General features: G+C 42.4%; 1 protein-coding gene across 2 annotated transcripts in view; it reads right to left on the reverse strand.

Moving 5' to 3' along the window:
• Positions 1–5,845, reverse strand: part of SH3RF1 (SH3 domain containing ring finger 1) — a 176,980-nt gene extending 171,135 nt beyond the window's left edge. The window contains exons 1-2 of one of the 2 annotated variants that reach the window (XM_003821807.5): positions 5,509–5,845; positions 3,478–3,965 (exon numbers count right to left, since the gene is read on the reverse strand). In XM_003821807.5, coding sequence (XP_003821855.1) covers positions 3,478–3,870 — 393 coding nt within the window. In that variant the 5' untranslated portion in view covers positions 3,871–3,965; positions 5,509–5,845. The remainder of the gene's footprint in view (positions 1–3,477; positions 3,966–5,508) is intronic. The other variant, XM_034959399.3, reaches the window with a different exon arrangement.
• Positions 5,846–17,858: the final 12,013 nt, after the last annotated feature.

The raw sequence follows: 17,858 nt of genomic DNA on the forward strand, positions 1-17,858 counted from the left end.
TGTGATCTATTTTTTGGATGAATAAATTTGCTGTGAAGTAGAGGCATCATGAAATCATTAAGTAATGATATCTAAACAGAAACATGCACAGATATTAAGAGAACTTAATGTTAAGAGATATTAAGAGAACTTAAAAGAATTTTTTTTTGAGATGGAGTTTCGCTCTTTTTGGCCAGACTGGAGTGCAAGGGTGCGATCTCAGCTCACTGTAAACTCTGCCTCCCAGGTTCAAGCGATTCTCCAGCCTCGGCCTCCCGAGTAGCTGGGGTTATAGGCACGTGCCACCACACCCGGCTAATTTTGTATTTTTAGTAAAGACGGGGTTTCACCATGTTGACCACGGTGGTCTGGAACTCTTCACCTCAAGTGATCCACCCACCTCCTCGGCCTCCCAAACTGCTGGGATTATAGGCGTGAGCCACCACACCTGGCCAGCTTAAGAGAATATTAAAGAGAAGTTAATATCTATGCATATTTATGTTTACATATCATTACTTAATGATTCCTTAAATCATTGGAACTGCGCATAAAAAGCAGAAACTATTAGGTCTAAATTCTATAGGAACTACTTAAAAACCATGCTTTCCTTATCTAATTTATATATATGCATTTTAACTTCTGCAGCTACATTTCTTAGGCCATTGACAGGTATCAGCAGTGTCCCTCTCCCTATGGCTCATTCCACTGCTTGACTTTGGCCTAAAACCAACAGGAATTCTTTACTTAGAGGTAAAAAACTGATGGATTCCCATGGTGATTCCAATCCCACACTCTCCTTTTCTCCTTCAAATTAGGCAGGAAACACTAAAATTTTGGGAACAAGATGTGCGTCACACATTGGAAATGTTCAAATCTGTTGACAACATTCAATATACTTTGGCTAAACGCATGAGGAGGCCACATGGTCACAGCCTAACCAAACACAGAACATAACTAATAAACTGAAGCAACATTCCACGTTATCACTTTCAGCTTTGCACAACATATGGAAACAGGCTCACTGCACCACTTGGTTGTGTCAGAACACTTAAGGGAGGAGGATGCACATTTGGGATTTATTACAGTCACTCACCTAAGGGAAGTGTCCAAAGAAGTGCCTTACAATATCCATGTGGCTTCATGTTACAGAATTCTCACTCTTAAAAGGAGTCTTTTCTAGAAATGTATTGACCTTTCAGGTGTTTGAACTATATGTATGGCCCTGACTGTTCTGAATATTTGAAAGCAAAAGGTACTAGTAACTTATTGAGAAAGCTTTTTTTTAAAAAAGGGGGGTGGGGGGCAGGGGATGGGGGAGGGGTAGCAGGGGGAGGGGTCTTGCTATGTTGTCTAGGCTAGACTTGAACTCCTGGGCTCAAGTGATCCTCCGGCCCCAGCCTCTGGAGTAGCTAGGACTGAAGATGCAAGTAGCTAGGGGCTAGAGGCGAGTGCCACAGTACCTGGCTCGAAAAACTATTTTAAACTAGAAAAAAGGCTGTTCTTTTTCTAAGTATTGCATCAATTGCATCAACTCAGACTACTGAATAGGTTTGTTTTTGTCCTCCATCCTCCCACAGCAAAGTAACAGACATATTTCCTGTTCCATCCACCTCAACTATTTTATCCCGGTTATAAGGCTCAAGTTTAGTTGAGTTTCTTGGCAAGTAATTTTTCTCATGCTAAAGAAGAAACATGAAGTAAATTAGGAAAAGCATATAAACCAGAAAAATAATACTAACATGATCAAAATCTCCAAATAATTTACCTATGAAGTTCAATTTTGGGAGCTTAACAGTTCAGATAAATGAGAATTACATAGTCAATTTCCATGTTAGCAAGAAAACTTAAAATTCAAAAGACATTAAGTTGAGTGTTTGAGCCTCTCCTTAAATTCCTCTTTATCGGTGAACAAACATTCAATGCATTCCTCACAACAGGTAAGGCAGTGTCAACAACTAAGATACAGTATTCCAGGAAGCCATGCCTTCCCTAGTCTAATTAACAGGGAAGCAAAACCTTTCCAAAGATGCAAATCTACACCTTTATTAAGCTAAACAGACCTACATCAGGTGTCTCAGAAATTATCAACTTGATCACTGGTTCTGGGATTAAAATATTCGAGTCCAAATAAGTAAACTCCATAAAATAAAGGAAATCTAAGAAAAGCACTGTAAGCAGATCAGTTTCACAACATGTGGGCTCCAAATAAGGAAAAGAAAACCTCCCTATCCCAAAGTTCTCACTATCTTTAAATAAATAAATATGTCAAAAGAAACCTGACAGCTTTAATGATGAAATTGTTTTCTGATCAGGTTTTCTAGTGATTAAAATGGTCTATATACTTAAATACTTCCTATCATTTACAAAAGATGAGCCTGAGAAAGAAGTAGGAAAACTATTCTGTTAAAACTGCCTGGTATCCACATCTGCGAATTATGGGATCTAATGCTATCCCAATGGGCAGTTCCTGTATTAAATGAAAGACATCACTTTTGAGTGCTTACTGAAGACATTTGAAAAAAATATTCTCATCTAGATTAATTGTTCTTTAAAAGCAGATTTTACCAGTTTGGCCAATAATTTAGAATTCCTTCTTCTTACAAAAATGAAGTTGTTTTAATTACTGATGCTCTTGACCACTTTTTATTTTTGCAAAAATGAGAAAGCACATTTTATCAGGAATCCATCACCTGCAACATAATTTATATTTATTAGAAATACCTATATTTCTAATAAATATAGATTATTTATATATATTTCTAATAAATACAGAAATTTTGTGTGACAGTTGTGGTAGCTGTCCAAATAATTAGCTTCATCTAAAATTATTTCAGCCCAAACTCAAATCCCAAGAAAAATCATTTCGATGGAAATACTTCATTTCATTCACTATAAAGCCCAACATAAAGCTAGATGTTTTAGTGTAGTCCTAAGTGACATTTTGTTGCTACAGCAACGAAACTCTGCTACCTGTAGCCATGATTTGTTAAGAATTCCACCAACGAGTAAATTCTGTGCTGTGTATTCATAAAACCAATAGAATGATTCTAAGCAACATAAAAATTAAGGCTTGATTTCCTATTTATGATTTACCCACACACATACTTACAACATATATACTACATATGTACTACATACATGTAATTATGACTCTCAGCCCCATCAAAATGATGAAATACCAAATTTCCATTTTAAAATGGGCACAGAACAAAAGCTGGTTTAGATTTCATTCACTAATTGCTACTTGTTTCCCAAAATTTATCTTAAAAGATAACAGAGACTATCTAGAGATAATTTTCAAAACAATAAAATGTATTATTTATATCCAATCTCATTCCAAGATGGGGGAAAAAAATATTCAGAGGTATAATCTATCTGTTCCAGTATGTATGGTTTCCTAAGCAATGAGTTGACTTCGAAAACACCAAGCTAAAGAATAAAGAAAAAATGTGGACATTACCACCTTTATTCACCAAACTACCTCTGTAGGCTACTTACCCTCACTGGGGGGCTCCAGGCTTGCACCCGAGGCTGCTGTCCACCCTGGGAGCTCTGCAGATCTTTTGAGCTACAATTAGCCACAGTGCTGCTCTGAGACCGTAATGCATTTGTGCAGTTGGTCCCACTTCCCCCACCAGGACCAGGTTTCCAAGGCCTCTGTTTGATGCCATCCAGAAGTCTGACCAGCAAGATGTTACTGGGAAGCTCCTCGACACCCGAGCCAACAAGAGTCCTGCACTCGGGACATCTGAGTTCATTTCGAGAACCTACGATCCCCAGCAAACATCGCTTGCAAAACGTATGCTGGCAAGGCAAGACCTTCGCAGAAGCATCAAGGCGCTCTAGACACACCGGACACTCCAAAAGATCCAACAAGGCTGATTCATCCATCTTTATCTACTTTACTGAGAAAAAATCTTCAGAAATGTTCATAGTTGTGTGCATCCCTTAAAATGACTCATGTAACATCCATTTCAGACTTTGCTCTAGAGTCATGGGGAAAAGAGAACATGAGTGTTGTTATCTAGGGGAAAAGTTCATAAAGGAGCCAAGAATCAAAAAGTACCCAAAGTACACTATTCCCTGTCTGAATAGTGTAGCTTTGCTTTGGAATGTGGGTTCCTAAACTCCAAAGTCAACAACTGAAAACAAAACAGGCTTTCTAAACAACGCAAAATTAACCCCTAAAGATATCTAGGGATTCACTGGGCAAACACAAGGCACAGAGTATTACATAATTCCCGCAGAAGGATTTATGAAGTGCAATAAGGAACATAATTTCTTAAGCTCTGAAAGTGGTATCAGCTGCCTTAATAAAGTCTTCAACTCATAGGAGAAGCTGACAGAGGCCATTGAAAGTTTCCTCTACCTGAAATTTACTTTTATATCCAACTAAATTCCCTTTTTTAAGCCACTTTAGCGTTTAAGAAACCATGCCTCATGTGATCGCTCGTGGTAAATGATCCCAATATTAAATACATATGTTTCTTTGCTGTTATTAAAAATAGAACTGTTTAATTTTGCCCAACCAAAAAGAGCTGAAGGTTGACAATTCTAAAAGACACAGATTTGCTTGAAAGCAGCTAAAACAGAAAAGCGCCTTTCAGGGCAGTAGTTGATAAACTCTGAAACACATTTCTGAACGGCCTGTCCTAATCCCATTCAGAAAAGCTGGCAAAATTATCACCAAAAGAATTCGACAATGGAATGTTGGACTGGAAACTGTGGGCATATGAAAATGAGGCCATTCAGGAAAAAGCAAGCCACTTACTGCGCCGCTCTCCCCCCACCGCCAAAATAAATGTAAAAGTGAATGCCCAGGAGAACGGGAGTAAAAAGATTTGGCTGGGAGCATTAACAGCTGTTCTTGACAAAGCCGGGGCGGGGGAGCCCCAGGGCTGCACCCCCGCTCCCACGGCGCCGAGCACAGGTACTCCCAAGCCCGCAGGGAGGCGCGGCGGCCGCTCGCCGCAGACACACCCCGGGGCCAGGTGTCGGCGGCACCCGGCAGGAGCCGGTCACGGCCTGGGGCTGCGGCCCGGCCGGTCCCAGCGTGGGGATCTCACCCTACAGCCTCCCTCATCTCCGCCTCCCTTTAGCTCAGGCCGGGGACACAAATCCCTCTACACGACTGCGGGAAGTTTTCAAGGACTTAAAAATAAATGCGCAGGCTTAAGTTGCGAAACTCAGCCCCACAGAGTGCCACGGGGAAGCAGCTTTCTAGCCCAGCCGAGATAAGGCGACAGTCCCCAGAGAGACCGCGCCATCCGGGAAGCAGGGGGTGCTGGGCTGCGCCCGGGGAGACCGCGGCACGGAGCCCTGGCAGCTTCCTGCCCGGAGAAGGCAGAGGCCGCGGGCTGCTCCGCTTCCGCAGGTCCTGATTCCCGGCCCACGGGGACCCGAGGGCGAGAGGAGAGAGAGACCGACCCAGGGCGGGGATGGGGGAATGTCGAGACCACCGCCTTCTCCGCGGCTAGGGGTCCGCCGACGCTGGGTCCCCGTCGACCCCGCGCCGGCCGCGCGCCCTACCTCGCGCCTCGGCTCCTCCTCTTTGTTCGCGGCCCCGCAGCGGCTGCGGCGGCTGATGCAGATGCGGCCCCACCGCGCTCGCCGCTCGCAGTGTCTCTGACGCCGCGGCGGCACCGGGAGACTCCTCTCTGCTGCCCCCCTCACGCGCGCACACACACCACGCCGCCGCCGCCGCCTCCCACTTTCCCAGCCAAGGAGGGCGGAGGAAGAGGAGGAGGAGGCCGGGCCGCAGCCGGCGCCCGGGGCGCAAGGGGGCGGCCCCGCGCCACAGCGCCTTCCCCGGGAGCGGGCGCGGCACCTCTTGGAGCCACCCGCCGCCGCGCCGGCCTCCCGCGCTGAGGTGACCTGCGCCCAGTACCCCGCCGGAGCCCGGGGGCGGGATTGGGGCGGCGGCCTGAGGGGGCGCTGCAAGAGCCTAGAGGATGGGGAGCGGGGCCCCCAGGGGACTACGAGGGGAAGGCTCGGGGACGGACGCCTTCTGCCTGAGGAGAACGCGCCTGAAAAATGGAGCCACCGGACGGGGAGGCGGCGGGAGTGGAGGCTGGGGGAAGCAGGAAGAAGCCCCGGGACAGGGTCCCGCCGCCTCCTCCTCCCCCCGGCGGAGCTGGGCGCCCTGGACGGACCCTTCCTCCCCAGGCTGGGCGAGTCGCGGCGCGGGAGGGGCTGGGTCCGCGGAGGCGGGGGGAGCAGCCCTGGCGGGAACCGATCCCGCTGCGCTTTGCGTCTGGTTGCCCACCCCGGACACTTACTTGGTAGAGTCGGAGCGAAGTGTTGCCCCTTAGGGCCGAGAGCGGCGTGGTGAATCGATGGGGACAGTGCCGCGGCCACCTGTCCGCACCCAGCCATCAGTCACCCCACGACCCAAACCGGAGCAAGCCTGGAGGACCGCTGACCCCAAAGCCCAAGACTAGGAAAACGGTAGTACGGACTTCCAACCCAGGCTCGGGGGCTCTGTTATCCCTGCCCTAAGTGGGGAGAATTGAGTCTGACCTCAGGTGGGCTGGCACCGCAAAGCACGCTGAGAGGCGCCTCTTTTATCTGAGCCTGGGTGGCTGCCATCATCGCAGTAATCTTTGTTTTGGTTGCCCCAAGCACACACCTGTAAACCGAAGTGGAGTTTTGAAAAACATCTTGTCCATAGGTTTTGAGGTTTTTCAGTCTCGATTTAGTGGAGAAGCAAGTTAAAATTTTGTCACTGATCTAAAGTTGACATTACTATATTTGCATTTACCATCAATTTACAAAAAGTTATCCCAAATACCCTTCCTCAAAGGTGGGCAGAAACTAGGTGGTTATAAGAAGAAAGGGTTACAACAGATGATGCAAGAAATCTCTGCCCAGCCACCAACTAGGTTTATGATTTGACGAGGAGTCTCAGTTTATCCTCTAGTCTCCAGCTAGGGCCACAGCTGAACCATTCAAGACATAAGGATCACATAAGCCTGAAAAAATTATGACAGCTAACAATGATCACTCACTGTAAATCAGGCACTGTGCTGAACATTTTTCATGCATCAGTTCAATTCTCACAGCAACCCTCTATGTCATCTTTTCTCAGCCTTGTTCTAAATAGATTCATATGCTGAGAGTCATAATGTATGAAAACCAAAAATAATAGCCCACTTCCCCTTCCATTAGAAGTGAGCAAATACATGGGCATTTGAGCTGAGAAAGACGACGGAAGGAATGAATGGAATGGAGAATTTCTAGTCCAGTTTGCAAACTGAAAGTTACTACTTAGTTCTGCATGTGGAACTGGGCAGATAGATGAAGATGAGGCTGACCAGAAGATTACAGTCAATAAACAGATAGGGATTATTTGCAGTTATTAAAACTGAAGCTCAAATAGGTTAACTTTCCCCTGGTCACACAGTAGGTAATGTTGAACCAAGACTCAGTCCCAGCTCTCTGGATTCCAAGTCCAGTTCTCTTTCCACCATTCCAAGGCCCTGTCTTTTGGACAGGACCGTCATATCCCCACCCTAGGCAAAGCAAAGCAGTGTGTCTCTTCCCAAGGGAAAGAAGAAACTGCTAATCATGTAATTACTCGAAAGCAAGGGACAGTTTTTATTGTGTTCTTATTTTGGTTTCCTATGTATTTTTAGAGAGCAGCACACAAGGTCATAGGTAGAATGGTGCAGCTCTTGAAACTCCCGGCAAAAGAAAATCAATAGTCACACCCATTTTCTTTTCTTTTTTTTTTTTTTTTTTTTTTTGAGACGGAGTTTCACTCTTATTGCCCAGGCTGGCACCCACCACACCCGGCTAATTTTGTATTTTTAGTAGAGATGGGGTTTCTCTATGTTGGTCAGGCTGGTCTCGAACTCCTGTGACCTCAGGTGATCTGCCCGCCTCAGCCTCCCAAAGTGCTGGGTTTACAGGCGTGAGCCACGGCGCCTGGCCACACCCGTTTTCAAAGAACTGAAGACAATGTGTCCCAAGACTGCAGTGGTCAAAGAATCTGGCATACATCTCATGAATATTATCTGGGATGTGGCTGCAGTTCTTTGAATGCCCCTGGTGCATGTTCTATAGTTTTTAGAACACAACACTTTTATTAGCTTTAGTTACTCCAGCTGTAAAGTGAAGTTTTAGGCAAGTTACTTTAACCTCCTGAGCCATTTTCTGTCAAATGGTGAAAAAAAAATATCTTTCTCAGAGTGTTGTGGGATGACTAGATGAGACAACATGCTGGTTCTTTGTAATCTGTATATCTCTATTAAAGTCAGATAGCATCATTATCATAATCTGCCAAGAATCACCCAGGCAGTTATTCTGGGCAAAGTCCTTTCTTCCCAGGGTCTTAAAAAAGTTTGGGACAGGCCAGGCACGGTCACTCACACCTGTAATCCCAGCACTTTGGGAGGCCGAGGCAGGTGGATCACCTGAGGTCAGGAGTTCAAGACCAGCCTGGCCAACATGGTGAAAACCTGTCTCTAGTAAGAATACAAAAAAAAAAAAATTAGCCAAGCATGGTGGCAGGCACCTGTAATTCCAGCTACTTGGGAGGCTGAGGCAGGAGAATTGCTTGAACCTGGGAGGTGGAGGTTGCAGTGAGCCGAGATTGCGCCACTGCACTCCAGCCTGGGTGACAAAGCAAGACTCTGTCTCGAATAAATAAATAAGTTTGGTATAATTCTAGTAATTGCAAAGTCCTGTCAATACTATAGGGAAAGGGGCAGTTGGGGAAGAGAAGCATGTTCATCTTTTCATGTCTGGGAACTGAACATGAAGGAAGGAATGTAAGCATGTTGTGCTTAAGATCCCTGTGACTTTGAGTAGAACCATGAAAAACATAAAACACACCCTGTGACATAATGATGATAGCTTGCGTTTACACAGTTCTTATCCTCCCAAGACTTCAAAGGTCTTTCATATATATTATCTCATCTGTCTTCTCAGCATCCCTCAGAAGCGGTAAAGACAGATATGATTATTTCCATGTAGACGGGAAACAACAAGATGTAGATAAGTTATTGCTCTAAGTGGTGACAAAAATCAGGTACTTAAATATCCAATCCAGAGCACTCTTTGGTAAACTTTGGTACTATGCTTTCACACGGATATATATACATGTGTCTGATTATCATTTTCCTTCAAACCTTGTTTCTTCTCCAGTTGCCATGATATTGGTAAATGATAGCACTCTTCATTCAGTTGTTCAAACTAGAAACCTAGGGGTCATCTTTGATTTCCCTTTTCCTCTCCATCAATTCTGCTAGCTTCTCCCTAAATATATTTCAATTTATACCCACTTTCCTTTGACTCCAGTGCCCTTTGCCCTTAAGCCACTATCACCCTTTGTCTGTCCTAAACCAGCCTCTCTGTTTCCACTCTTGTCCCCATAATCTCGCCCAGAATGTAGTAACATTCAGAGTGAGCAACAAAAAATGCATAACATATCAGTTACTACATTGCTCCAAACTCATCAATTACTTCCCATCATGCCTGAAATTTAGAGTCAAACATAGTCTTTGTCTTACAAGACTCACTGCCACTTGGACCCTGCACCACTGCATCCCAGCATAGTACTCTTTCTGTCTTCTTTGCAGCACTTTTTGCAGTCTAATTTTTTTGATTCCTTATTTATTGCCTATCTTCTTTACCTGAATATAAGTTCCCTGAAGTCAGTGACTGGGTCTGTCTTCTTTACCATTACGTCCTTCACAGCCAACACATAGTGGGTTCCAGTAACTAATTCTCAAGTAAGGAGTTAATCAAGTATACAGTTACATTTCTTGCTATCCTAAATCTACATAGATATTTAGTACCTCACTGCCCTACAGATGGGAAATCAGGCAAGCAATGTTCCAAGTTCCATTGAGAGTCTTTCTTATAAACTATCAATCAGTAAGTTTGATATAGAAGATGAGGACACATGATTCTTGATTCTTCCTCTTATGTTTCACAGTTAAGCTGCAGAAACAGCTAAACACCAGCTCTGTAACACAGAACATAAACGCAATGCCAGTTTATCTTTATTCAAGGTCTTAGTTAATGACGTCACCATCCCCTCAGTTCCCCAGGCAAGCAAGAAAATGCAGATTATCTTCAGCTTCCCCTTCTCCCCCTGATCCCTCCCCCTCCTACCATCCAGATGGATGATCCAGAGAGCATCAGAAGTGCTTCTTACATCTCTCTTTTCCTCCCAACCCTTATTTCACTCCTGCCTATCTCCTACTTGGACAATAAGTACCTGCTTCCATTTCTCTCTAGTGTACCTGATTATGGAGAGAGCTTTGGAGTCAATGTTTCTACAACCTACTAACTGGGTGACCTTGGGCAAGTTTCCAGTCTTCTGTGCCTGAGTTCCCCCTGTAAAATAGGTATAACAATACTACCTACCACAGAGTTTTTGTGGTGATTTTATATACGTTAATAAAAATGAAATGCTTAAAACTATGCCTGACACATGGTAAGTGCTTAATAAATGACAGTATTATTTTTATAGATCCACTACCTAACTGAATGACTTTGCAAATTTCTTTAATTTTTTTGAGTTTCAACTTCCTTATCTATACAAATGGATATAATATATACTTTGAAAGCCTGATGTAAAAAAACTAGGGACAAAATGAAAAACCTAGTATAGCACCTTCCTGGCACTTAGTAGGGACCCAATAAAATGTTTGTTTCTTGCCTTTTTTACTATGTATCTGTCTGCATCTGTTTCCATATAATTAGGAAGTGGATTGGATTCTATCTAAGGTTCCTTCCAGCGTTAATTATTTCCATCCCAACTGCACAAAGGACATCTAAGGGCAATGGAATCCCCTTGTATAAAGCCAAGTGGTCATGAGGCACCATAGTTGTCAGGAAACTGGGCTCTTAGAGTCAGGCAAGCCCAGAGAGGCTATTTTGGTCTGCAGTAGTGGGAAGGTGGTGCAAACTCCACTGTCTGGCAAAAAAATCTGAGCAGATGGAATATTTATAGGCACTCCCCAAGGATTTCAGTTCGATCAGGAAGGATGCTAGGAAGAAAGTTAGACTGATGAGTAGGAGGTAAGTGAACTGCATCTTCCTCCAGCCTTCTTGAAACAGGTCTGAACATTTGAGAAGCTGTTTTTTGGGTTGGTTTGTTTTGTTTTGTTTAAGACAGGGTCTTGCTTTGTCACCCAGGCTACAGTGCAGTGGCACAATATCACTGCAACCTCCACCTCCCAGCTCAAGCGATCCTCCCACCTCAGCCTCCCGAGTAGCTGGGACTACAGGCACACACAACCATGCCCAGCTAAGTTTTTGTATTTTTGGTAGAGATGGGGTTTTGCCATGTTTGCTAGGCTGGTCTTAAACTCCTGAGCTCAAGCGATCCACCCGCCTTGGCCTCCCAGAGTGCTGAGATTACAGGCATGAGCCACCACACCCAGCTAGAGAAGCTGTGTTTGACAATGAAATACCTGGAGAAAGTTAGAGTTCTCTATACGGACTAATTCTAACCCAGCCTTCAGGGAGAGATTCTTGAGGTTTAATGCAATCAGAACCACCTGCAACACTGGTTTAAAATTCAGACGTGCTCGCCTCATCCCTGGAGAGTTAGTAGGTCCAGCCTGGGTTCAAGAATCAGGTGATTCTCATGTACATGATGCTGGGACCACAAACTGAGAAACACAAATGTAGGCTTGTCCAGAGGCACATTTAAAAGGAAATAACCCAGGCACTGACCAGGGGAGCTAATTTTAAAAGGGCACTCTAGGGCTTTGTTTTTGTTGAGAAGGATATGGGATCTATGAGCCAGAGCTAGTTTGCTAGGGACAATAGGAGAGGGATTGAGTGTGGCCACCTCCATTCATTCCAGTCTGTGCCCCTCTTCCCTGCCCACCCTCCATACAGCACTCAGCCTCTCCTCTTAATAAATGCTGGACAGATTTTTAAAGGATATCAGTTTTAAAAGGGAGCTAAAATATTAGCCTGCCCAGAGAAACACACACGCTGGCCCCAGCCCACTCCAGGACCCCAAATGTGAACAGAGGTCACCCGTGTCAAGCCTCAGAAGGTCCTGTTGTTTAGTACTGTTAGATTTCAACAAAAACATGCCTGAAAATTAGATGCCTCTAATATATTTCTGACCAAAGTTCAAAGATAAATTTAACCTATATGAGGAAAAAAAAATAGGAGTTGTTCCTTTCTATTAAAACTAATTTTTCTTGTCAAATGCCATTATCATTTTAAAAGTTCAAACCTTGAAGTGGTCTTTTTGCTCACAAGCAAACTTTACCTAAACCAAAGTATTAGGGAGAGACTAGATAAATATCCATCACTTTATCTAACCATCTTCAGGAAATGAAATTCCATAATCTTCCTCGGTAACCATCTTTATATATTAAAGATTATTTATCAATTTTCAGATTTCTTTCTTTCTGATCAAATTTAAAGATAATGGTAAACTTTTCTAATGCATCTAAATAGGCCAGCTTAAAAATACACACAAAAAGCAAACATGTGCATGGATTCACCAGAAACTCAAAAATTATGACCCAGGTTTCTTTTTAAATTATAGTGTTAGGCAAAGGATGTTGGCCGCCTTTATCAGTTTTACCCACCCTAATTCATATGTGTAATCAAATACAAGCCTATATTCTCTGATTCCATAATGAGTAGAAATGATCCCATCATAACATTTTCTTCTGTTTATAGCTAACTCTTTTATTTATTTATTTATTTATTTATTTATTTATTTATTTATTTATTTATTTTTATTTATTTATTTTTTGAGACAGAGCCTCACTCTGTTGCCCAGGCTGGAGTGCAATGGCACGATCTCAGCTCACAGCAGTCTCTGCCTCCCAGGCTCAAGTGATTCTCCTGCCTCAGCCTCCCTAGTAAATGGGATTACAGGCGCATGCCACCATGCCTGGCTAATTTTTGTATTTTTAGTAGAGATGAGGTTTCACCATGTTGGCCAGTCTGGTCTCAAATTCCTGACCTCAAGTGATCCACCTGCCTCAGCCTCCCAAAGTGTTGGGATTACAGGCATAAGCCACCGCACCTGGCCAACATAACTTTAAAAATTAAATTCCATCATCTTTTTATGCCATATAAATTAATCTGATAGAGTATCTGATACATTTATTACAAAGCTTTCCCCATGTAAATTATACATATAATAAAAGTGCTGAGTAACTCATCAAAAAATTTAGTAATGATTGATGTTACTGAATTAAACCTAAGTGTAGCAATATAGAAAATAATGTTTTAAATAATCTTTCTCAAATAATCTCTTTCCCCTGTAATTCAAATAAAAGACTGTAGAGTGTTTAAAAAAATAGGAACCCAAGATGATATCAGTCCAGTTGACATTCTTTCTCTTTGACAAGATTGTGGAAGACTAAAGATTAAGATAATTTCCTTGTTTTCCATAATGCTTTTATGCAAAAATGATGATTTGCATAATTTCTTTTCAGTCTCAATTGAATTTCTGAAGCTATTTTTCAAGCAAACTTCCACATGTCTCCAGTGTACACCATCTGTCTCATCTCTCTTTCTCTCCTTTTTTAAAGTATTACAATTATCTTGTAACAGGCGCTGTCAAATCTTTATTCCCCAAGGATTCTTTCTTTTGATAAATGAAAAGGAACTGTATATATTGTTATGTGTAGTTGTATGAATGTGACAGGGGTTAAGGAAAGGTTAGATGTTCAAAGCTGTTATGGCTAAGTTGACATATTAGAGGAAATGTGATCAGGTAAGTTGGCCAGAGTTTTAAAATCAGATCCTTCACTATAGGAAAATAAAGAAATGTTTAGTCAAAAGGTCAGGGGGAGGGAGGATCTTAAAGCAAAGAAGAATTTGAAAATAGTCTGTGGCCCATACTACAAAGCATTAAAGAAAATATGGGGAAAAAAGAGGGATGGCTTTACTCACAAGCTGCAAATTACTTATAAAGCCTATTGGCATTTGGAAATGGTTGATGCTTTTACTAGGAGAATCAAGTTTTATGTTTACATAGTAAGTATATACTCAGCAGTAACTTCCAGGAAATCACATGGATTGCCAAGAAAAAGTCCTTATTGAAGCATTATTTAGAAAAAAAATCCTGCCAAAAACATTAAAGAGGCTTTTTAAAAATTGAAGTTCACAAGGAAATGCAATAGATAGAATTTATGTAGTACTCAGAATTTACAACTAATATATTTTATAGCATTTCATAAAACTTTTATTTGCGACTCAATTTCAATCAATTTGTAAAACTCCAATTACTAAAAAGTATAGTTAAAGTTACAGCTTTCCAGAGTTATTAAAGAATGGTTCGCCTTAAAAAACCAACTCTTATTTGGAGGAAAACATTTAAAATACAGTAGGTATTGGCCAGGCACAGTGGCTCATACCTGTAGTCCCAGCACTTTGGAAGGCTGAGGCAGGCAGATCAGTTGAGGTCAAGAGTTTGAGACCAGACTTGTCAACATAATGAAATTCCCTCTCTACTGAAAATACAAAAAAAATTAGCCAGGCCTGGTGGTACATGCCTGTAATCCCAGCTACTCGGGAGGCTGAGGCAAGAGAATCATTGCAATCCGGGAGGCAGAGGTTGCAGTGAACTGAGATTGCACCACTGCACTCCAGCCTGGGCAACAGAGCAAGACTCTGTCTCAAAAAACATAAATAAATAAGTAAATAAATAAAATTATATATATATATTATATATATATAGTATGTATCACTGACTTTTGAAATAGAGGACATTGAAAAAATTAACATTTACAGATGACTGTGAGCCATCATTATAAACATCAGTTACTGTACAAACGTAGTAGTTAAGACTATAGAGTCAGACAGACTTGGGTTTGAATCCTGGCTCAAAATTTCTACTTATGTGACTTTAAGAAAGATATTTAACCACTGGGCGCGGTGGCTCATGCCTGTAATCCCAGCACTTTGGGAGGCTGAGGCACGTGGATCAACTAAGGTCGGGAGATCGAGACCAGCCTGACCAACATGGAGAAACCCTGTCTCTATTAAAAATACAAAATTAGCCGGGTGTGGTTGCACATGCCGCTAAACCCAGCCACTAGGTAGGCTGAGGCAGGAGAATTACTTGAACCTGGGAGGCGGAGGTTGCAGTGAGCCGAGATCGCGCCACTGCACTCCAGCCTGGGCGACAAGTGTGAAACTCCATCTCAAAAACAAAAAAGAAAGATATTTAAGCCTTAGAAACTATCTTAAGAAACTAAGATATGAGCCTTAGTTTCATTGTCTGTAAAATGGAGATAATGGTCTCTACCTCATAGGTTGTCGTGAAGCTTAAAACAGATAATACATTTGTTTGTTTGTTTGTTTTAATTTTTATTTATTTATTTTGAGACAGAGTCTTGCTCTGTCACCCAGGCTGGAGTGCAGTGGTGTGATCTCGGTTCACTGCAACCTCCGCCTCCTGGGTTCAAACAATTCTCCTGCCTCAACCTCCTAAGTAGCTGGGATTCCAGGTGTGCACCATCACCCCTGGCTAATTTTTGTATCTTTAGTAGAGATGGGGGTTTCACCACGTTGGCCAGGCTGGTCTCAAACTCCTGACCTCAAGTGATCTGCCAGCCTCTGCCTCCCAAAGTGCTGGGATTACAGGCGTGAGGCACTGCGCCCAGCCAAAAGAGGTAATACATTCGAAGTGTTTAGTGTATTTACATGGGACTTAGAACTCAGTAAAGCTTAACCAGTCCTAGTATTATTAGTATTAGTGTTGGTATTGCCATGATTATTTTGCCTTGAGGCTTTTAGTAGCAGTTTCCTCTTGATAACACTAGAATTCTATATTTTTAAATCTTGTACAGTCATGCCACAGAGTGACTTTTCCATCAACAACACACTGCATATATGATGGTGGTCTCACAGAATTATAATGGAGCTGTAAAATTCCTGTTGCCTAGTGAAGTTGTAGCCATCATAAAGTCATAGTGCAACATGTTAATCACATGTTTCTGGTGATGCTGGTGGAAACAAGCCTATTGTGCTGCCAGTGGTATAACAGCATAGCATATACAGTTATGTATGGTACATAATACTTGCTAATGGTAATAAATGATTATGTTCCTGGATTATGTATTTCCTCTACTATACTTTTTAATCATTATTTTAGAGTGTACTCCTACTTATTAAAAACAAAACTAACTGTGAAACAGCTTCAGGCAGGTCCTTCAGGAGGCATTCCTGAAGAAGACATTGTTATCGTAGGAGATGACAGCTCCATGTGTGCTATTACCCCTGAAAACCTTCCAGTAAGACAAGATACGGAGGTGAAAGACAGTGATGCTGATGATCCCGACAGCATGTAGGCCTAGGCTAATGTGTGTGCTTATGTCTTTTTTTTAAATTATTTTTTTTTAGATGGGAGTCTTTCTCTGTCACCCAGGCTGGAGCGCAGTGGCACAATCTCGGCCCACTGCAACCTCCGCCTCCCTGGTTCAAGCAATTCTCCTGCCTCAGCCTCCTGAGTAGCTGGGACTACAGGCATGGGCCACCACACCCAGCTAATTTTTGTATTTTTAGTAGAGACGGGGTTTCACCATGTTGGCCAGGATGGTCTCAATCTCTTGACCTCGTGATCCACCTGCCTCGGCCTCCCAAAGTGCTGGGATTACAGGCATGAGCCACCGCGCACAGCCTATGTCTTCATTTTTAACAAAGAAGTTTAAAATGAAAAAAAAATATTAAAGAATGAAATCATGTCTTTTGCAGCAACATGGATGGAGCTTGAGGCCATTAACCCAAGTGAACTCAGAAACAGAAAACCTAATACCACATGTTCTCATTCATAAGTGGGAGCTAAACAATAAGTACACATGGAAATAAAGGTGGAAATTATAGACATTGGGGACTCCAAAAGGAGGGAAGGTGGATGAGGAGCAGGGATTTAGAAAGTACCTGTTGAGTACAATGCTCACCATTTGGGTAATAGGCACTCTAGAAGTTTAAACTGCACCAGTACACATATACCCATGTGACAAGCATGCGCAGGTACTCCCTGAATCTATAATAAAATAAAAAAATTTAATAGAGAAAAGCTTGTAGAGTAAGGATATAAATAAAATATTTTTGTATAGCTGTACAATGTGTTTGTGTTTTAAGCTGTATTATTGCAAAGGAGTAAAGAGATTTTTAAAGAGTTTATAAAGTAGAAAAGTTACAGTAAGCAAAGATTACTATACTATTGGAGAAATAAATTTTTTTATAAATTTAGTGTAGTTTAAGTGTACAGTGTTTATAAAGTCTACAGTGGTGTACAGTAATGTCCTAGGCCTTCACACTCACCCATCACTCACTCACTGACTCACTCAGAGCAGCTTCCAATCCTGCAAGCTCCAATCACGGTAATTGTCCCTAGACAGGTGTACCACTTAAAAAATCTTTTACACCATATTTTTACTGTGTCTTTTCTGTTTAGATACACAGGTATTTACCATTGTGTTACAGTTGCCTGCAGTATTGAGTACAGTAACATGCTGTACAGATTTGTAGCCTAGGAGCAATAGGCTAAACCATATAGCCTAGATGTGTAGTAGGCTATACCTTCTACATTTGTGTAAGGGTACTCTATGATGTTTGCACAAAGATGAAATCACCAGTGACACATTTCTCAGAACATATCACTGTTGTTAAGCTATGCATGACTGTACTTAGAAACTTTTCTTTTGTTTTCTCCTTCTTCTCTTTTTACAGCCATCAGAAGCCACCCAAACCTCTAATGGTGAGGGTTTGGAAGTGCCATATAGGAGGAAGAGTTTTGGAGGGCCCACTCCAAACATACTGCTTTGCCAGCACCTTTACTTCTCTGATATTGCTGAGCTCCAGACCCAGATTTCATTGACGTGATTCTCATTGTAAGAACCTGATCCTAAGTCTTTACACATTCTTGGCCTGTG

Source organism: Pan paniscus, chromosome 3, assembly GCF_029289425.2.
Source record: "Pan paniscus chromosome 3, NHGRI_mPanPan1-v2.0_pri, whole genome shotgun sequence".
NCBI lineage: Eukaryota > Metazoa > Chordata > Mammalia > Primates > Hominidae > Pan > Pan paniscus.